The sequence below is a fragment of the Physeter macrocephalus genome, chromosome 16 (assembly GCF_002837175.3).
Source record: "Physeter macrocephalus isolate SW-GA chromosome 16, ASM283717v5, whole genome shotgun sequence".
Classification (NCBI taxonomy): domain Eukaryota; kingdom Metazoa; phylum Chordata; class Mammalia; order Artiodactyla; family Physeteridae; genus Physeter; species Physeter macrocephalus.
In genome coordinates, this window is record NC_041229.1 from 100600753 (window position 1) to 100622345 (window position 21593).

Here is a 21593-nt window from a genome sequence, read left to right on the forward strand (position 1 = left end):
TCTGGCTGGAGATTGCTGAAAGGTAGATCCGACCCTGCTGCCCACGTGCTGGGCCTCAGCCTCCCTGCCTGTTGAACCCGAAGGCTGGCTGTAACCGCTGAGCCATCTGCTCTCCCATGCCGGGGTTGAGGCCCCGATTCTGGAAGACCGGAAGTTCTCCCTCCTTCCAGCTACTTAACGGAGCCACTCTTGGGACAGACCCAGCTCCCTGCCAGTCTCTCCCCCTCCCACTGGCCTGAGGTCCCCCTGGCCTCCTCTGTTCTCTCCCGGCCTCGGGAAAGCCTGGGATGCAGCCTTCACAGGAGATTGGCCAGATCTCAGCTGAACTGAAGGCATTCTCTGGTCATTGCAAAAGTGGTGGCTGGGTCACCCCAGCAAAGGGAAGTCTCTCCGGGCCTCTGACCTGGTGGTTGTTGGCAGGTCACGGGGGGGCCCTTCACGTGGAGGCCTGGGCCTGTGCAGAGGAAGCCTGCCCTTCTCTGGGGGGACTGATGGGCAGACTCAGCCTCCAGCCCTTGGCATGCACCTGGCCTGCCCCTGTCCTTTTCCAAACTGGAGCTGCTGGGTCTGGAAGGGAACGTGTACCCCAGTCTCCCCACCCCCTCCTGTTCTGTGACATGTCCTACCGAAGAAGCAGATATGCTAGAAGCATAGAGAAGGCAGGGACCTCCACTGGAGGAGGGCAACAGAAGCCTCAGCAGAAGGCATGGCCTGGAAACCCCAAGAGGACCAGGGGCTTCACCAGCTCGTCAGGCTCCTGGGACTCCGAAGAGCAGAACTGGGCGCACAGGGAGAGGAGGGCGACTCCCAGGCCAAAGGAACATTCCGGAAAGGCGCCACGCCTGAGCCCTCAGGAATGCGTCTACGGGAAGGAGAGTCAGGTGGGCCTGGCGTGTGCCGAGGCCGGGCCACTGCTCAAGGCCGAGGTGAGAGCCCTGCTGGGGGGAGGGTGCTGTCGGGAGGCACCCCCCGAGGATGGAGGAAACGTGTTCTTGGGGGACCTGCTTCTCCCCCACACCACCTCCAGAGTTTGACCTCAACCTTGGTTCTCAGCCTTAGACTCGGGAACCAAGGAGAGAACGAGGGAGAGAAGCTGAGCTGTCCCCACAGGCCAGGAGGAGACAGTGGCCCTGGGCTGAGGGTGGGCAGGGCCCCCTTGGGCCTCCCTGCTGTGGTCAGTCTCTGCCAGTCCAGAGAGCACCTGGGAAACGTCTCACAGGAGACTCTGTGCACAGGGTCCAAGACCAAAGCCCTGAGCCAGCTCACAGGGGCAGTGGGTGCCGGAGGTGGGAGAGGCAGAACAGTCCACTGGGATGGAACCCTACTGGGGGGGGGTCTCCCTGGGGAGGCTCCCTCCACAGAAGGGCCTATTCCCTATTCCCACGAGAGACATACTTTGGCCCCCTCCCCTAGTGTAACAGAGAGATGGAGCAGTTGGAAGGCCTCTCTCCCCCTGCCCCCTCCAGATCTCCAAAATCGAGGGCCATCCAACCCTAGGTCCTGGAGAGAAAGATCCACCCAGGGTCATCACTGCCAGGCTGGTCTCCCACCCTGTGCTCCAAGGAGCTCCAGGGTCCCTTGGGTTGTGTGCTGGGGTACCAGAAAAGAGGATCTTTAATTAAAGAAGTTTATGAAACACTGATTCCTGTACTGCAGGACTTCTCAGAGCCTTTAATGTGCCAATGAATATCAGTGTTTCCCAAACTTAGTTGGTCATGGAACCCTTGATTCATGGGATCACTATTACTCTTTTATGGGGCACAAGTGCTCTGAGGAACACAGTTTGAGAAACAGTATTAAAGAGTGCAGCTTCCCAGAATCCTTGATAACACGATCCTTTTGGAGGAGGTCCTAAGCCCAGGGGGAGATTGTGCAGCAGGTAAACCCTGCTTCCTGCCACTCGACTGGCTTTGGGCCCAGGGAAGAGGCAAAGGCCTAGGAACCTGGGGGCATGTAGACAAGAAAGGTTGCTTTCTTCCCTTGGGGCAGAGGGTCTGAGAGCTCGGTAGGGTGGGAGGGGGCAGGGACTGCAGAGCCACAGAGAGGCAGGGGACGACCCACTGTTGCCCTCACTTGGTCTTAGAGGGCCTGCAGAGCCTGCTCCCCGCCCCACTGCACCCTCTCCGCTTCTCTTGTGGGCCCTTTTTAGGTCTATCTAGTACACACACAGCCTCATCCAGGAAGCTGGTGGTCAGCTGGCAGAGACAGGCTCTCTGGCCCAGACCGTGGCTGCAAACTCGGTTAGAGGCCTGGCCTGGAGGTGGCAGGCGCCGGGCTGGCCCCGTGCTCCCGCCATGTGGTTCCCTCCCCTCCTCAGAAAGCCTGGGGCCTGGGCTCTGCGACAGCCCCGAGACCTGCCAGCTCTCGGCTTTGAAGACTGGAGAGCGTGCAACCAAACCCAGCTTCAAAGGCTCCCCGCAGCCTCCTCCCAAGCCCAGCCTCCGCCTGGCCCACCCCTTCACTTACCCGCCCCCCAACAGACACACACCCACAGCTTCTGCGAAGGCCCCAAACAGGGTCAGAGCAAGAGATGCAAAAAGAGGAGGGGGGCCGAGGAGGGGCAGGGAGGGAGCCCTCAGGAGAAGAGGAGAGGAAGGAGCCAAGTAGGAAGAGAGGAAGATGGACCGGGGGAAGGGCAGGAGGGAAGGCATGGGCAGACGCGGCTGGGGCCTTGAGTTGAAGGAGGCAGGGTGGGGCAGGGAGGGCTGGGGGAGGCCCCGCTTCCAGGCGGAGCCCGTGGCTGACAGGCTAAGATGGAGGGGCGTCCAGCAGCCTCCCCGTGAAGGCCTAGGCCAAGAAGCAGAGAGGAAAGGGCCAGGCCACTGGCCAAAGGGTACAGAGCCCTCTAGGGAGAGCCCCACCCCTACTGCCCTGTTCCCAGAGCCCCCAACCAGCTGAGAACCTTCTCCCAGCGTCTCCCAGTGACCCTCAGCAGGGGTCTGCAGGTGGTCTGCAGTGCAAGGCAGACCTGCCGACTTGAAGACGGATCTCAGAGCCAAATGGGGAAACCGGGGCGAGCCAGAGGCAGCAAGTGGGGACCGGGCGTGACAGGGGAGGGGAGAGTCTCTCCCCATCGCTCTGCTTTCCCTGAGCAGACCAACACTGGGTCCTGCTGGGGTCCCCAGGGTTTTTGTCAGTCCTTCTTCCAGGTTACCCTCAGAACATCGGTGGGGTCTGAGGAAAGAGTCTGAGCCGCCACCACCCCACCCCCAGAGAGGGGCTCCCAGCCCCAGGGCTGGGGGAGGAGCTTGGAGGTGCAGGGGAGTTAGGCAGGGCTTGGGGACAGCGTGTGTGTGATGTGAGGGCTGGAAGGGGGAAGCAGCACCCGGGGTTGAGGGAAGAGGCAGACAGTGCTGGGAGCGAGAGCAGCCGGAACATGGGGCTGGGGGCCCTGGAACACTGTGAGGGTCTGGGATGCACAGGCAGAAGAGGCGGAGCCCTGGCCACCCTGAGGTGCTGGGAGTGGGTGTATGGGACTGGGCTGGGGAGAGAGCAAGGCACCAGGTTGTGAGGGGGAAACTGAATGTGTGTGTGGCCAGATCTGGGGGGGTGGTCCTCCCACTTGGGCTGCCTGCGTGCCCCACCCCAAACTCGAAGCCTGGCACCTACTTGATGGCCTTCTTCTCACTGCGCCCACGCCCTGAGTCTGGCGTGCCCACCGTCTCCAAGGAGTTCTTGTAGCGTTTGCCCTGTGGAGACAGCACCAGGGTCACTCCTGGGAGACAGGGCTGGACTCTCCCTGCCTCCCCAGAACGGGGCCCTGGGGGGAGGGGAGTACACTGGAGCCCAGCCTCGGCAACAAGGTCTGGGGCCAATGTGTGAGGGTGTCACCAACTTGGGGTGCCAGCCCTACCAATCCCTGATCCCTGGCGGGCAACTCCTGGGCCCCATCGGGCTCTAGGACTTGGCCCGCCCCCTTGACCTGCACCCCATCCCTGACCCCTAGGGATGAGGTCCCTCCCATCTGCCTGTCTCCTGGGGCTCTGGCTCGGCTCCCAGAAGCATATCTCCCTCTGCCGTGGACAGACGGCTCTCAGGCGCCTGGCCACATCCCACTGGCCACGTCACTGCCCCCAGATGGTGGGGTGGCATCCTGCAGGGCAAAGTTGGCAGTGGCCAGTGACGTGAGTGGCAGGGGCGGGGAGAGGGCCCATGCCCAGTCCTGCCGGGGCCATGTCCGTCACTGTCTGGGGGCTCCCTGGGGCCCCTCCTGCCCTGGGCCCGTGAGGCAGGGCAGGGCCTGAACACCCTCCTTCACAGGAAGGCAGCCTTGGGAAGCGAGGCTGCCCACTGACGCTGGGGCTGGGGGCAGCCTGGCTCTTCCTCAACCAGCATGAGTGGAGGGGGGGGCAGGGCAGGAGGACGGGGTGGGCGTGCCAGGTCCCCTGGCTAGAGGAAGGGCTGCAGCGGTGCCAGGGCCTGCTGCCAGGAAGGTGAGCACCTTTCACCTTTTTGGTTTGGGTTTCTAAATTTAGCTCACACAGAGCCCGGCACCATTAACATTCCTGGCTGCTACCAAATGTCCTCATGCACACCCAGGGGCCACGGGCCTGGGCGGGGGAGGGGGGCTGTGCAGGGGCCGGAGCTGTCTCCCACTGGGCACTGGCCTGCCCCTGCCCGGCCGAGTGGGGTCGGGGACGCACACACACATGCACACGCACACGCACACGCAGGCACACATTTCTCCAACATCCCGTCATGTGAGCCAAGACCACAGCCACAACAGTCAATTATTGCATCCTCCCTAAAGCAAAATAAAAGCCGCACAGCCGCGTTCCCTGACGCTCCTGCCAGCTGCAGCCCCTTCCGGGGACTGGAGCCGCCTGTTTAGGGAGAACAACAGCGGAGCTCCCAGGAAGGGGGTGGAGGTGGGGGGAGGGCCCTCATGCCACCTCCAGTACCCCTATGTCTCAGGGGTGCCAGGGTCCTGTCCCAGCAGTGCCCCACATTCTCCACGTCACCCTGCTCACGTCCCTTGCCCTCTCCAGCCTCCCTTTCCCCTCCTGTCTGAAATGATGTGATGTCACTGGATCAGCCCTGGGTCCCTCACCCTTCAAGCTTCTCATCACAGATATTATTATTATTATTACTCTGCTTACCTACTTCAGCTCCCACCCCTGGGAACGTAGCCCCCAGTGGCAGGGACTGTATGGGCTCTGGTACTTGGTGTGGAGCCTGGTACCCGGCAGTTCCCCAAATCCATCAACTGGAAGCCCCACCCACCCAGGGGTCCAAGCCTCAGGCCACTGCCTCTGAGCCAGAACTTTAAGAGTTAAAAAACAGAGCTGCTGGATCCCCTGGGTCCACAAAAGCTGCCCTCTCTCAGCTCAGCTCCGGTCCCTCCCATCATTACCCAGAAGTTCAAATACCAAACAATTCCTAGTTCCAACTGGGAAGGTCAGGAGCCTGGAGCCTCTCCCTGGTGGCCAAGGGCCCTTCTTGGGCAGGACCCTCAGGCAGGAGCCCCGCCCCCCCCCCCATTCTCTAGCAGTTGCAGCAGCGTGGGGCAGGGAGCACCCTGCTGAGAGCCCCCCCGCGTCCCACCCCTCACCCCTTCTCCTCTTTCTTCCTACTCTTCAGGGAACTTGCTCTGGTCAGCACCCTCTTCGAAGGCTGGTCCGTTGCCCCTTCCCCAAGGCCTGGCACCTGGTTCACCCAGGGCATTCTGGGAGCTTCTGCCTGTCCCTCTTCCTTCCACAGCTCAGAGAGGCTTCCCCTCCAGCGGCAAGGACCCCTTTGCAGAGGAGCTGGGGCACGTGGGGGACAGAAACCAGGGCAGGACTTGCCTTGGGGGTCAGGGGAAGTTAATGGGGCAATGATAGGAACCCCAGGTAGGGTCCAGGAGACATAAAACAGCTCCAAAGGAGCCCAGTCCCCCAAGCCTGCTTATCAGGGAGGGGGTTGGCCAGGCTGATCCGGAAAAAGCCAGTTGGAGATTAAGGAAGTTATTAATGTTTGGAAATGGGATCTGGGCTGTCAGGTATCACGTCACTGCTGTTGAGGGGACAGGCAGGCAAGGAGAGCCCAGCAACTGTGCAGGGGGAGCATTTGAAAGCCCCTTCCATGGAGCATGGAGACAGCCTGGACAGAAAGCTCCCTGGCTTCTGAGACCAGGGGTTGGAAGGGGGTGGCAGGATTGGGGGGGGTCCTAGGCAAAGTAATGTTCTATCAGCAGCTCAGAGGAGCAAGTCAAGAGTGACATACTGTGGTCTGGACCCCTGAGGAAGTTCTGGCTGGAGGGTGGGAGGAGGGGCTGGGCCAGGGAAGGTTCTGCAGCTCTCAGCTTCCCAAGGCACTTACTGCACTGACAGCCCCCCACCTGCTACAAAAGCTGTCATCTCTGAACTGCTGTCTCCAGGTGTGTGGGGGTAGCGCTCTCAACAAACACAGAGAAACACACACACACACACACACACACACACACACACACACACACACACACACTGCAGCACTTACGTGGGGATCTGAAGAGATGATCCACATCCCACCATACAGGGCCAGACAGACAGACAGACACACATGCTGTACCAATGCCCTCAAAGTCGACACACTTAGCACAAAAGACCCCCACTCAAGGTCACCAGCAGCGCCTGTTCATACAACCCCCCCGCCCCGCCTTCAAATACAGACAGACAGACAGCCGAACGGGCCCTGTAACGAGACACACAGGGCTGCAGTGCATGCTCAGCCACTCCCAAGCCTCTGAGGACATTCGCACACAAATTCTGAGACAGACATAGAGACAGGAAATCCAGGAACAATGCAGGGCAGCCAGTCTGGCACCTGCATGCAAGGAGTGGGCCCGAGTCACACACACACTCGCACACACTCACATGTGGGGCAGGGCTGGCCTTCTCCCTGGCTCCTCTCCAGGGAAAGGAGCTAGCTGCCTGAAGCTGAACATCCCCGGATCACACTCCCATTTCCCGGGTTTGCCTTTCCTGAAGGAAGCACGTTGGGTTATGGGCCTCTTGGGCCCTCCCCAGGAGCATCTGCCCCTTCTCTTCTTTGGGACTAAGGCACCGAGCCCCCGCCTACACAGCACCCATGGCCACAGCCCTTCCCCCCACCGCGCCCCCCGCCCCTCTGTGGCCGGGCAGGGAGAGAATGGGGCTCCCAGATGCGGCACCCTGCCCTCACTCCCACCATTCTCAATCTGGGGCATGGAAGGTGCCTGCCAGGGACCGTTCTTCACCTAAGCCCGGAAAGGCCCCACACCTCGGACACCTCTGGGCCCACCTTCGGGGGTCCCCCCTGCAGTCCCCGAAGTCCCCATCGCACTTCTAAGCTGGGGCAGCAGGACAGGGGATGAGTAGGGTTCTCGAGGCTCAGCCCTACTCCGGGAGCTGCCGGGGCGCAGGGAGGGCGGCTCAGCCCGGCTTCTCCTCCCGGCGCCCTCCGGTGATGAATGTCCCTCCTGATGGTCTCGTTACTTACTGATGGCCTAATCCTGCTCGTTAATTTCCCAGCCCTCGTTAAAAATGAAAAGAAGCCGTTTGTGCTTGTACAAACCCCCAGAACCAGGATGGATGTGCGGGCACGGGGCGGTGGGGGGGGGGGCGCGGTGGGGGCGCGGGGGGCGGGTCAGGCGGAGCCTCCTCATTGGACAGGAGGCCCAGCTCGGCCACGCCCAGCCCTGTGCTGGATGCCGCGGGCGGAGGGGACGGGGCGCTCGGCGCTGTGTGGGAGGGGGCCTTGATTCTCAGTCTGCGCGTGCGTGCGTGTGGTGTGAGTTTCCACGGAAGTGTGCCTAATGTGGGCAAGTGGGTCATCTGCGCGCGCCCTTGAGAGCGTTCACGAGCCTGTAATTGAGGGGGGTGGGGCGCAGGGCCAGGCCCCGTCCCCGGGGCCCTTGGGAGCCTCACCAGTTTGCGCTGACACCAGTGGCAGAGGCCGCAGAGGACGACAGTGACGCTAAGGCTGACGGTGATGATGGCAGAGACCAGCAGGACATCGCGGGTGGGCGCCCCTGGAGAGGACACACACAGGTCAGACCCTCACTGGCCAGGGCCAGCTACCCTCCCTCAGCCCAGAGCCCCCCAGAACAACCACCCTACCCACACTGGGAGCTCTGCGCCCCAAGTTCTACTCCCAGCTCTGCCTTGCTGGCTGACCTTGGGAAGTCTCTTCCTCTCTCTGCATCTCACTTTCCTCATCTGTAAAATGGGAGTCTCCGGGCAGGTCTCTCCCAGTCCCTCACTGCACGACCCCTGCATGGGGTCCGCACCATCCCCCAAACTTCACACCCTCGAAGGGAGAGGCCAAGTGTGCCCTTGGCCTAGCCAGGCCTCACCCACCGGGCTTTCAAATGCCTCTAAAAGAGCCACCGCTTCTGCGTGGCATGCTTCCATCCCCCCCGCCCACATACCCGGAGCCCCAACTCCAGCTGAATTTGCCCAAAGCGTTAGTTCCCACAGATGTCCTCTGAGGACATCTGCCCCACAGGCACTGACAGACCCTCTTAAGTGTTGCCCAAGACTCAACAGCTACATGTATAGTCAAAGAGGGAGTCTCTGGAACCCTCTGACCCGTCCTCATCCCCTTTAGCTCAGCTTTTCTTGGGCTGCAAGTCCACCCAACTGGCCTCAGCACACCCTGTCCTCCCATGCCCTAGCCCCTGAGCTCGCCTCCAGTCCTCCCACCCCATCGGCTCAGCCCCACCTTTGTTGGCTGGCAATGTCCTAAATGTTCCCAGGGGCTGCCCCACAGCTTCCATTCTAACAGCTCAGGGGTCCTATGCTTTCGGAGTGGAAGCCTTGATGGACTTGCCCCGGGAGCAGAACCCCGGGTTTCTGTGCAAATCCGACCACTTGCTAGCTGTGTGGCTTTAGTCACCTAACAGCTCAGTTTTCTCCCCGCCGTAAATGCGGATTAAACCTCCTCCCTCCCTCCTCACAGGTGGCTGTAAACACGAGCCCAAAGCAAATGTAAGGAAGGCAAAACTTGACCAGAAATTGTCATGTGGGAGAGTGAGTCGACAGAGACCGGCATAGATCACACGTGCTCTGTAAATATGTGTATGCGGGGATGCGTCTTAAAGTCAAGGAGACGCTGTTTATTTACAGAGGAGCCTGCTTAGGCTTTTCGGTTTCAGCGATGGTGGTAATTATGAGTTGACAAGATCTGCCTGGTCCTGGTTCCTTGGGTTTTAGCTTCTGGGCGTCCGGTGTCTCATGCTTTGCTGCGGGGCCTGATGAAGGAGGGCCAGGCGGTCTTCCCGTTCTCAGGGCCCTCGGGCCGCCTCCCACCACCAGTGCCCTGGGCAGCCAGTCTGCTGCCTGCTCTCCCCAGAATCCTGATTGGGCCCCACCCCTCTCTCCCTAACCTCCGGAGCCTCCGAGCTGTGGGAAAAAGCCACCCTTGCTGGGCGCCTCCCTGTCCACCTGCCAGGCCAACTAAGCTTCCTCCCATCCCAGGTCCATAGCCTCGGTCCCCAGGAAGCCAGTGCACCAGTTCACTGTCGACCTTGGGGACCACAGCACCAGGGAGCTCTGATCCGGACGGTCCAGACACCGAGGAACTGGTCCTGCCTTTCCCTCCCTTGGGTGGAGGAGCACAGCTCAGCAAGGCTGGAGGGGCCACATTTGTCACAGTTCTCAGGCCAAATGGGAGGCCTGCATCTTTAACCTCCAGGCTTCTGGGGGTGGGGGGGGGTGCATAATACCACAGGGCACACCACCAGGGCCCCCAGACCCAGGCCTGTGGTAAAGAGGTGTGCGAACATACCTTCCGAGAATAGGGCCGGCGCTTTTTCTAGCTCTCTTCATGGAAGCTGCCCCTGCCCCACGGGGAGGGTCTGGGGGGCGGGGTGCTATGTGGACTTGGGGAGCAGACCTTCCTCTGTTGAACTCACTTTTTTTTTGTTTTTCTTTTCTTTGCGGTACGCGGGCCTCTCACTGTTGTGGCCTCTCCCGTTACGGAGCACAGGCTCCGGACACGCAGGCTCAGCGGCCATGGCTCACGGGCCCAGCCGCTCTGCGGCATGTGGGATCTTCCCGGACCGGGGCACCAACCCGTGTCCCCTGCATCGGCAGGCGGACTCTCAACCACTGCGCCACCAGGGAAGCCCTGAACTCACTTTTAAATAAAGTAAATTCCATTCTTGGGCTGAGCTTTCTTCAACCACTGTCTATTAAGAACCTACCTTGAGGCACAGGGGACAGGTGAGAATTCAGCTAATTATTTCTTAGCACGCCAGGTGTCCTAGAACCAGGGAGTGGCAGAGCACCCAGGCTGAGGCTCAAGAAAACACCCAAAATACCTGAGAAAAGACCCAAGTGTGACTACAGCCTCTGCTTCTCAATAGCTGTGTGGCCTTGAATAAGTGTCTTAACCTCTCAGTGTCTCCACTTTCTCCTTTATAAAGTGAAGGTAGGGGATTTCCCTGGCGGTCCAGTGGTTAAGAAGCTTCCACTGCAGAGGGCACGGGTTTGATCCCTGGGTGGGGAACTAAGATCCTGCATGCCGTGCGGCACGGCCAAAAATGGAAAAATAAAGAAATAGGGACTTCCCTGGTGGTGCAGTGGTTAAAAATCTGCCTGCCAGTGCAGGGGACACAGGTTCGATCCCTGGTCCGGGAAGATCCCACATGCCACGGAACAGCTAAGCCCGCGCGCCACAACTACTGAGCCTGCGCTCTAGAGCCCAAGAGCCACAACTACTGAAGCCCGCGCACCTAGAGCCCGTGCTCCGCAACAAGAAAAGCCACCGCAGTGAGAAACCCGCGCGCCGCCACGGAGAGTAGCCCCCCACCCCCGACCACCCGCTCGCCGCAGCTAGAGGAAGCCCACACGCAGCAACAGAGACTCAACGCAGCCAAAAATAAATAAATCAAATATAAATAAATTTATAAAAAACAAACCAACAAACCCTAATTTAAAAAAATAAAGTGAAGATAATAATGGCACCCACCCCGTGGTAGTACTCAGTAGATACGGATTATTATTAAGGTTGTTGGTTTGGTTCCCTCTCAGGTGTACAGAGAGCTCTGGAAACACAGATGAAGGAGTGGTTGCTGGACTAGGGAGCTATCTGGGAAGGCTTTCCTGAGGAGGTGGTATTTGGTGTGGTCTGGGAGAGGGATGTGAGGTGAGGGTAGGACAGCCTGGGCAGAGGGGACGGCGGCAAGCGCAAAGGCACGAGAGGGGAAGAAGGGTCAGGCGTGGTGCTTGAGGAGCTGGACTAGCTTATGGGGAGTGAAGTGGCGAAGACCAGGCTGGGGATGAGAGTAGGGCCTGATGGCGAGGGGCGTTGTCTTCCAGGCCGAGGGGCTTCCTGTGCTTGTAGGCCGTAGGAGCCATGGAAGGTTTTTGAGCGGGGGAGGGGCAGGATCAGAAGGGGAGTCAGCGAGCTCACGAGCTGGGAGCTGTGGCAGGAGGTCAGAGCCCAGGTGATTCCCCTGCCCTCGTGCCCTTTCTGCATGCACCCTCCCCCACATATCTCTGGCCACGGGGCAATTCTCCAAGGAATTACCTCCTTGGAGCCTCTTCCTCTCTTTGCCAAACAAGGTCCTTATCAAAAACTGCTTTTCAACCCCTGCTCTAGGCTGGAGAGCCCCTGAGGACAGAGGCTGTCAATCCCAAAAGCCAGTGGTCCCTCTGAATGGTCCCCAGAGACCCAGGGAATGCCCATCTTAAGCAATTAGTATTCTGTGGGCATGGAGAATGAGCGCTGGGCTTGGAGTCTCGGAGAATGAGGCTGAGGCCTTATTCTGGCCACTAACCAGCTGTGTGGCCACGAGCAAGGCACTCGACCTCTTGGAATCGGTGCCTTCATGTGTGGAGAGCTGATCCTTCCTCACTGATGAGGAGCAGGTGTTCTAGGTGTTCCACATGCAGCAACAAATTCGTCTTCACAACAATAACTGAGGTGAGCATTAAGATTGTCCCCATCTTACAGATGGGGAAACTGAGGTACGAAGGGGTCAAGTACTTTGCCCAAGGGCATTCAGCTAGCAGGTGGTGGAGCCAGGGTTCGAACCCAGGCAGTCTGACTCACAGTCTACACTCGTTGTCTTGACATCACACCCACTACAGAGGCGAGTGGTCAGTGGTGTTCCAGGTGTGTTCTTTTTTGTGTGTGTGTGTGTGTGTGTTTTTTTTTTGGCTGTACACGGGCCTCTCACTGTTGTGGCCTCTCCCGTCGCGGAGCACAGGCTCCGGACGCGCAGGCTCAGCGGCCATGGCTCACGGGCCCAGCCGCTCTGCGGCATGTGGGATCTTCCCAGACCTGGGCAGGAACCCGTGTCCCCTGCATCGGCAGGCGGACTCTCAACCACTGCGCCACCAGGGAAGCCCCAGGTGTGTTCTTTGGAACACCTAGGGTTCCCAGGAATTTCTCAGGGGCCACAGAGATGGATGCTGAGTAGATGAGGCTGTGTCCCCCCAAGCCCTGTTCAACCAAAGCAGCATGGTTTCCCTGTTTCACATCTTGGGCTTCCACAGAAAGTTCCATTTGAGGAAAGGGATGTGTTACTAAGGAAAGTTGAACCCTCCTGGATCAGTGACCCTAGGAACCCCTGCAGCATGAATGGATGCTGTCATCTTCCAGGCAGCTGACCCCTCCCCCAAAGATTCCCTGCCCCCCACCCCAAGCAACCCTTGGACAGCCCTGGAATCCAGGGTAAAACAAATGCTTGCCAGTGCAAATTGCACTGATGCTGTGAACAAAAGTGACACGATGTCCTCGGCCTGCACGCGATATTGCCGTCCAGGGAGGCAAGCCTGTTCTTGCCTGCCAGCCAGGGTGAAACCATTCCCAGAACATGGAGTCACTGTGTCTCAGGCTGCAAGGGACCTTGGAAGTCAGGCCTCATCAATGAATGAACGCCCTGGGCAGCCCTGTCAGGGGCAGGAAGCTGCCTCTTCAGGAGCAGACCCTCCACAAATGGGCATTGGTAGCTAGGGCTGCTGCGTCTTGAGCTGAGCTCAATCTGTCTCCCTGGAACTTCCCCCCAAGGTCCTAAGCTTGTCCTCTGGAGCTGCCTGGAACAAGCCAGCTCCCGCTGTCACATGACAGGCCTCCAAATCCTTGCTGACAGCTCTCATGTCCCCTCCAGTCTTCTCCAGGCAAAGCTGCCCCAGCCCTTCTAACCCTTCCTCCGATGACATACATGGTTTCAAGTCCCCTTAGCGTCAGCATATTAACATTTGGGGAAAGAAAATATTGCAGCCCTAGTCAGCCTTTTGACAGAGCTGAGTTCTACGACCTATCCTTGGACAGAGGAGACATCTGGGTCCCAAGGATGAGACACAGACAAGGGCAGACAGATGACATCGGGAGACCTGGGAGGCTGGGTGAGCCAGGAACAAGGAGAGCTAGGCCTCTGGGGTCCAGTCCCAGGGGTGCCAGGACGTGAGATGTAAACTGAGGCATGTCCCTGCCTCTCTGCCCAGGCCTTTGGCGGCCATGTCAACCGATTAGAGCCCAGGATTAATGACAATCCAGTAGAGCCCTGTGGGCTTTGCCAGGTGCTGTGGGCAGAGCCCATGGTCCTGACCATGCCACCCCACCAGGAGGTCTCAGGGTAAATAAAACCTGTGTGCTTGAGGAGATGGCCCCCCCCCTTTTTTTTTTTTTTTTTTTTTTTGGTGGTACGCGGGCCTCACACTGTTGTGGCCTCTCCCGTTGCGGAGGACAGGCTCCGGACGCGCAGGCTCAGCGGCCATGGCTCATGGGCCCAGCCGCTCCGCGGCATGTGGGATCCTCCCAAACCGGGGCGCGAACCCGGTTCCCCTGCATCGGCAGGCGGACGCGCAACCACTGCGCCACCAGGGAAGCCCTGGTGGCTCCCTTTTGAAGGTGGACAAGATGCCCACACACAGCCTTCCCTTCTAGAACATCAACTCCATGAGGGCAGGGCTCAATCTCGTGTTCACCGCTGTCTTCCCCGCACCAAGGACAGAGCCAGGCATATAGTAGGTGCTCAATAAATGCTTGTTGAGTGAATGAGTGAGGAGGAATCCCAAGCCTCTAGGAATGATAGTAATAGAGGCTACCATTTATTAAGTGCCTACTGTGTACCAGACTATGAAGGTAGGGGCTGTATCTGCTTTGTTCATTCCAATAACCTCTGTGACAGGCAAACCCACAGGAGGTGCTCAACAAATATTTGCTGAATGCTCAGTGCTTGCATACGTTATCTCACTTGTCACCCAAACAAGATGGGAGAGAAGAGATGGGACGGGCTGCAGTGACAGAATTTGAGAGCTTCTCTCTTTTAAACACACACACACACACACACACACACACACACAAGGATCCCTTCTCCTCTTCCCCCATGCCCATCTTTGACTGACAAGTCCTGATTTTTCTAGACCCAGATGAAAAGCACCTCCTCCAGGAAGCCTTCCATAATCTCCCCAGTGGGAATTAATTTCACAGAGCTCCCATCACACTGTGCATGCACCCTTCTTTTAAGGTGCAGTGACTAAGTGCCAGGGCTCTGGAGCCAGACTGTCAGGCAATTCAGATTCTTATCCTTCCAAGCTGTGTGACCTCATCTCTGTGTGCCTTGGTTTCCCCATCTGTAAACAGGGATAGTACAGGCCCCATAGCACTACTGTGAGGTTTAAAGGAATTAGCACAAAGAATGCACTTAGCACAGTGCCTGACACAGAATAAGTAGGCAATAAATGCTAGCTATTATCGTAGCATTACCACGTCGAACCCTGCATTAGAGACATCTGAGGCATGGAGTTGGCCCTCAATGTGCTGAATGAAATACTGAATACACATTTAGTTTTCCCCACAGGATAGCGGAAGCCAGGGGTCACGTCTTATTCGATCTTGTGCACCCCTGATCCCTGCCCCAGGACCTGGCCCAGGGCTTAACCAAGGGCAAGCATCAGTGAACACCTATGGCAAGGAATGGGGAGGGCTGAGGCATGGGGCTGGGGGGTGAGGGTGGGCAACAGTTGGAAGCCAGGCTGGGCTTCAGGTGTGAACTGCAGACCTGACCCCATCCCTTGCCAGGGCTCTGCCCCCACTCCCAAATCCTTCTCATCTCCTCAGCAAGCCATGATTTATAGACGAACAGAATCAAACAGGGCCGCTGGCTGCTGAGACGCCCTGAGGGGCTGCCGGAGAGGGAATGGACTTCTGAGGGCAAGCTCACCAGCTGCCCAGGGTGGCACAAGAGGGGAGGGGGGAGCAGGTACACACCTACAGGCCAGAGACATGGACACCCATGGCTCACATACACATACACGAGCCACGGAGACTCACCCTTGGCACAGACGCCTATGCCCACCTCCCGCGTATAAACACACGCACGCGCGCACACACATACACACACACAAGCCATGCTGACTCACCCCTTGAATGGACACCCATGCTCACATTCACACACAAACATGCACACACACCCACGGTCACGGTCACGGTCACGGTCAGGAACAGATGCCTAGACCACTCTGCTGTCCACGAGGTCTAAATGTTCATGCACTTCCTCTGGCCTGGAATTCTCTCTCCATGCACATCTGTCCTCTGGAGCAGAGCGGTGGGACAGGCAGTAGACTTGCAAATGACTTGGGTTCAAGTCCCACCTCTGCTCCTGGCCAGTGACCCAGGGCGAGTCCCATTCTGGGCCTCAGTGTTTTACCTTCAAATGATGATAAGAACCCCTGACCTGCCCTGCTGGGGTGTTGTCAGGATCAAATAATAGCTAACATTCATTGAGCACGTGCCTTCTGTGGCAGACACTGTGCCAGGAAGTCTATAGGCACCATCTCATGTGAACTCCACAACCTTTACCATTATTATCCCCATTTCGCAGAGGAAGAAACAGGTGTGGAGAATTAAAGCAACTTGAACTTGTCCTTGACCCTGCTATGGCTGTCCCTCTCTGAGCTGAAGCACGTGACAGCACTCTGTAACATGCTACACTGCGTGACCCAACCACACCCCACTTCCCTCCTTCCTTCAAGAAGGCCAACCTCTTTCACACTTGAGACCTCACATAAGCTCTTCCCTCTGCCTGGAATGCCCTCCCTTCTATTCTCTACCTTCTATTCTCTTCTTTCTATTCTCAAGATCCCTAGACAAAGATGGTCTTCATTCCCTCCCACATTCCTTTCTGTTGCCCCCATAACTATGACAATTCATCACTGTGGATTAATAATTAGCATTTTGTATGTCTTTCCCCCACTGGGAACACTTGGAGGGCTGAGGTCCCCCCAGATCACTCATCTCTGTAGCCCAAGGTCTGGTACATAGGAGAGGCTGGATAAATATGTGCTAAACAAATGCATGAAATTATTCAAGGTCCACGTGAGCCTTCCTCCTCCAGAAAGCCCTCCCTGATGACAAGCGTTCACAGCAGTCTCCAAGCTTGAATGAACTGCCTTCTGTCCAGCCTCCTTTTCTTGGGAGTAGGCCTGTCTTCCAAGCAGGGCCAAGAGGTTCTCCTCATTGCTCAGTGTCTCCGACAGCCCATAGTCCAGGACACGGTATAGAGGAGCCATCGGACATGCTGGAGATCTGGGCACATAGGCTCTTTTCCCCAGAATTCACTTGCTCTGACACTCTCAGATGGTGACACACACACTCCCCACATCTAGCCTGTCCAAAGTTGTCCCATCACCCCCACACCCTCCTAACGTCCTGGAGTCATCCTCAGATCCCAGACCCTTGCTTTCCTCACCAAGTGCCTTTAGTCATAGTAACTAATGTATGCTCAGCACTGAATCCCGTTCACATGTCCTTAGCACCCTCTGAAGGTAAATCCTCTTATCCTCATTTTACAAAGAAGGAAACTGAGGCTCAGAAGGGGTCAACACTTGCCCACACAGCAGAAGAGAGACAAAGCCAGGATTGAGCCTGGAGTCTGGAAGACCTCAACTCTGTGCCCCACGGGAGTTAAGCCTTAAAATAAGTTGCTCCGAGGATAGACGGAAGGGAAGAAAGAAATGGAGTGAACACAAAACAAAGAGCAGCCAGGGAAAGGGCTTCCACTTCCCCACGAACTTCCCCAAGCACTTCAGCGACCCCTCTTACCCACACATCTTTGCCACGGCTCCTTCCCACCTCCACTGCCCCAGCCCTTGGCCTCAGTAAAGCAGCCTCATTAGGCAGAAGCTCAGATGTTCTCAAAGTCTCAGAACGGGTTAGGGGTTGGGTGCCTGGGGCCGGGCAGGAGCAGGAAGAAGAGGCAGGTGCGGTACCTGAGGACTTTCCCAGGGCCGTGTCTCTGGTGCAGACTAGGGTGCAACCACTATTCCAGAGATAAAGCAGTGAGGCTGCGGATCACATTCCCATCCTGGTCCTGCCTCCTCCCACTTGATTCTGCACGACAGTGCATCATGCCCCAGCGCCTCCCCCCACCATCCTTCGGTGGCTGCAGGATGACGTTCGAGGTGGAAAGCAGCGAAAGCTGGAGTCACAGGTTTCCACAGGAAGCACCCCTCCACGTGCACGGAGAGCAGATGGAAATGGGGGAAGGTGGGAGGGCAAGGGCAGAGCCTACCAGCCCCAGGGCTATTTGAGCATGGGAAGGGAACATTTCTGGTGCCTATCCACCTCCCCTCCTCTTCTCAACCCAACACACACAAGAAAGCCAGAAAAAGGCAGAGTGTGGGAGAAAGCAACAGAAAACCAATGAGCTAAACTCTGAACCCCAGACAGCCAGGCAAAGCTCCAGGCCTCAGAAGCAGTGTCAGCCTCACCTGGGGCGGGAACAAGGCTGACAAAAGAGGAGGCCTGAGGGGAATTGTTTTGGAAAGTTACAAGTAGCTGAAAATAGGGGCTTAGTGAGAGCAAGCCTCCTCAACCTTGACTGTAATAAAAACAGAAAATGTGTGAGTGAGCTAGGGAGAGTGTGCTGGCAGGGGCCACAGAGGCCGCCTGGATGCAGACGGTTTAGAATTCAGAGGAGATGCCAAGTGAGTAAACAGCGAATGAAGGATTATCTGGATGGGCCAGGAGCCGTTCCAGCAAGAAATTGGAGGGGGACATGTCAGGATCCACAAGCACTCCGACTCCTCATCAGGGAGCGGGGCCTGGTGAGCTACGAGGGCCTCATCCACACCTTCTCTACCTCTGCTCTCTCTTCCAGCAGAGAGCGTGGCCTTGGTAATAATGGCTCAGGTTTGTTCAGTGCAGAACAGTTTACAAAGTGCTCCAGAGTCTACCGAGGGTTTTAAATCCATCGTCATATTTTTTCCTTTTTTTTTTTTGTAGTATGCGGGCCTCCCTCTGCTGTGGCCTCTCCCGTTGCGGAGCACAGGCTCCGGACGCGCAGGCCCAGCGGCCATGGCTCACGGGCCCAGCCGCTCCGTGGCACGTGGGATCCTCCCAGACCGGGGCGCGAACCCGGTTCCCCTGCATCGGCAGGCGGACGCGCAACCACTGCGCCACCAGGGAAGCCCCCATCGTCATATTTAATGGAGGTGATGGGGGTATCTTCTGCCCGGTGAGCCCCTCCTCTCACCACAGCCACCCCCCAAAAAACTCCCACAATTCCTGGCTTAGGGAAGCCTGGGGCATCTGGCTTCAGCCTTCAGCCTCAAAAGAGGGGGTGCGGGGTAATAGGCCATCTGTAGACCCCAGAGAGCTGCTGAGTATGGAAGTCATCAGGGTCAAAGCCATTCAGGACAGACAGGGCCAGGTGCCAGCTCTGAGCAGGGAGCCCAGACTGAAGGGTGTCCAGCCAGAAGTTAGCCCGGAACATGCCACCCACCCTGATCCCAAAGCTGATGAGCTGCCTGGGCAGCCAGGAAAACGATCATGTCCATCAGAGCAGCAGGAGCCCAGGAAAAGGAGAAGCTCAGTTGGAGGGTCTCTCCACCAGGAGCGTGGAGCGGGGGCAGGATCAGGGACGTGTGATGATTAAGTGCAGGCCTTGACCACTAGTTACTCTTATGAATAATGCATTGTTGTGCTTTGGCCTAAATCAGCATCTTACTGTTATTAATAATACACGGCTGCAAAGAAGCTGCGGTTGGAACGGTGTGCTGTATTTTATCTGAGGATCTCAGAGCACTTAAGAGTTCCTCAGGCTGATGACTCAACACTACCTCCCCAAGTCATAGGCTTCCTTACAGGACAGGGCACCTGTCCTGCCCTGATGCCCTCCCACCTGAAGCTTGGAGCCATGGAAGCCACAGGGTCTAGGAATCTCCTATCCTGGGATTCAGATTCTTGACTTGAGCTTTTGGTGGCGGAGGGGGTCCACTTAATCTTCACCAGCTCAAGGGCTCTCGGGGATGCAACATAATGTGAAGCTGCTCTCAGAGATGGTCAGGAAGGAGGGATATAACCAGTGGGAATCCAGGTGTGGGAGAGGTGGATGGAGAGAGACCACTGTGGATCTGAACCCAGTTCTGCCACCCAGTGTCACTGTGGCTGTGTGACCTTAGTCAACTAACTCAACTGCCTGGCCCCAGGTCTCCTCGTTAGAATATAAGGTGTCTGAGACTCCCTCTTGGAGGTGCCATTCTTCCATATTCTGGGGGTATTGTTTGCACCACAAATATTTGGATGGATCTACAGAGCCCGCTGCTCTGAACTCTGTCCGCGGTGCTGAAACAACGATCGGCCCATGGCCTCTGTCCTTGGTGCTGAAACTGAAACTCACTCTCGAGACTGCCCCCTCCTCCAGGCCACCCCGTGCATTGCCCCGGGCGAGCGGAATTCAGGAAACCAGAACCTTTTTCAGGACTGCAGCGTAGCGGTCCTACCTTACTCTGCTAATCACTCCCTGATAAGTCCGAAGGTGAAGCCACAGCAGTGAGCAGCCCGACCTCAAGAGCCCCTTTTCTTGGATAAGGTCCGCAGATACCAAGAACCCCAGTCAGCAGCCCTACTCCAGACAAAAAGAGTTTCCCCGCTAATGTAAATGCCGCATCCCATTCCCTCAGGGACCCCGCCGCACTGCCTCCTAGAGGCTGGAGCGGGTACTGCGCTCAGAGCAGGAACACAGAAGGTCCCCAGCGGTGGCGCTGGGCGTGTGGGGAAGGAGCGGCAGACGGTCGGGCCCTCGCCGCCCCCTCACCCCTCCCGGGGCAATCTGGAGCTCTGAGCTTGCAGTGCTGCCCAACACCCAAAAGCTCCAGGCTGACTGTTTTCCAGCCACCCTGGGGTGCCATGCTGCCCCATCCACAGCAAAGACTCAACCCACATTGCTGGACCCTACCAGGTGAAACCTCCTGTTCCCTCCTCCAAGGTGAGTGGGGTAGACCTGTTTAAACAAACACAACCTTTTCTCCTGCTGCTGGGCCAGTCCTAACGAGATGAACACACAGACCTGTAATACCCCTCCACCAGGGCAGAGGCTCTCTACCTCACACCCACCCACGTGAGAAACTTGCCCACAGCTCTCGCCTAGGAAGAAGTGTGGGTTGGGGGAGAAGCCCACAGCTGCAGCCCACTCCTCTCCTCCCACCCCACAGGTAGGGGCACTTTGAGAAGCAGATCTGCTTGGTTAGCCTCACTGGGTGAAGAAATTCCCCTCTTCCAAAAACAAACAGCAAAACAAAACCACCTGAAGACAACACTCCAAATCAGCTTCTCTGGATCCAGGCATGGAGTAAAGATAATAGCCTTTAATTACAGTAGATATAGCTAATATCAAAGATTGGGCACATACTGTAGGCCAAGCACTGTGCTAAGAGCTCTGCGAACATTATCTCATTTAGCCTTACCAAACCTCCCTCTCCCAGGAAAGCATCATGATCAGCATCCTACAGATCAGGAAAGTGGAGTTCAGAGACGTGAGGTGACCACTCAGGGTGGTGCAAGTATTGAGACTGGCATGGGAAACTACAGCTGTCTGCCCTTAATCCTGCAGCTCAGCTGGGTCTACCTCACCGTCCTTCCATGTTCTTCGGGAAGCCTCAGTGCCACTTGGGTGTTTCCAGGACTACCCCACCACTCCACGATCCTCATGTCTCAGCTGAGAGCCACATGGAGGAAGACGGCAGCACCTCACACTCCCACAGCACTCTGCAGCCTGCAAACTGCTTTCATAGCCACTGGCCAAATCAGCCCTCCTGGCACTGAGGCCCTCCTTTGATTTTACAGGAGAGAAAAAACTAAGGCTCAAAGGAATAAGTTTTGTCCCAAGTGACACAATGAGTAGTGGAGCCAGAAGTCAGATGAAGATGCTGGGACCCCCCAGCCCAGCGCTCTCTCTCCCCCACTTCTTCAAGGCTGGGGTCCTGCAGGCAAGCCAGAAAGTGGGTCTTCAGGGATTTCATCTCAGCTCAGGCTTCCTGAGGCCCTGACCTGAGCTGCTTCCCTTCTCCTGCTCCCTAGGGGCCATCAGTTGGCTCAGCTCTAACTTGGAGTCTCCAAGTCTCATTCTAAATGACATTTTTTTCCAGGCAATTACTTCCTGCTAATTAGGAGGCAAGATTGACAGTCCCTGGGCCCTGGGCTGACCCCTTTACTCAACTCACAGGGGTGGGGGGTTGCTGAGGTACTAGGTAGCAGCACCAGCCACAGAAACTGCCTGGATCGGTGCCATCATTTGAAGGAGGCCAGGAAACTTTTGAGGACAGGGGGACTGGTGGTGGAGTAAGAGGCTCCAAGGAATGGGAAGAAGGGAGGTGGGGGTGCTGAGGGGGGAGGGACTCTGAAGTGGAAGAGAGCCAGGG

General features: G+C 57.3%; 1 protein-coding gene across 2 annotated transcripts in view; it reads right to left on the bottom strand.

Annotated features, from left to right (window-relative positions):
* SYT7 (synaptotagmin 7) overlaps positions 1–21593 on the bottom strand; it is a 64119-nt gene that overhangs the window by 31167 nt on the left and 11359 nt on the right. For both annotated transcript variants that reach the window (XM_055091697.1, XM_028501493.1), the window contains exons 2-3: positions 7866–7969; positions 3610–3689 (exon numbers count right to left, since the gene is read on the bottom strand). In XM_055091697.1, the coding sequence (XP_054947672.1) occupies positions 3610–3689; positions 7866–7969 (184 nt within the window). The remainder of the gene's footprint in view (positions 1–3609; positions 3690–7865; positions 7970–21593) is intronic.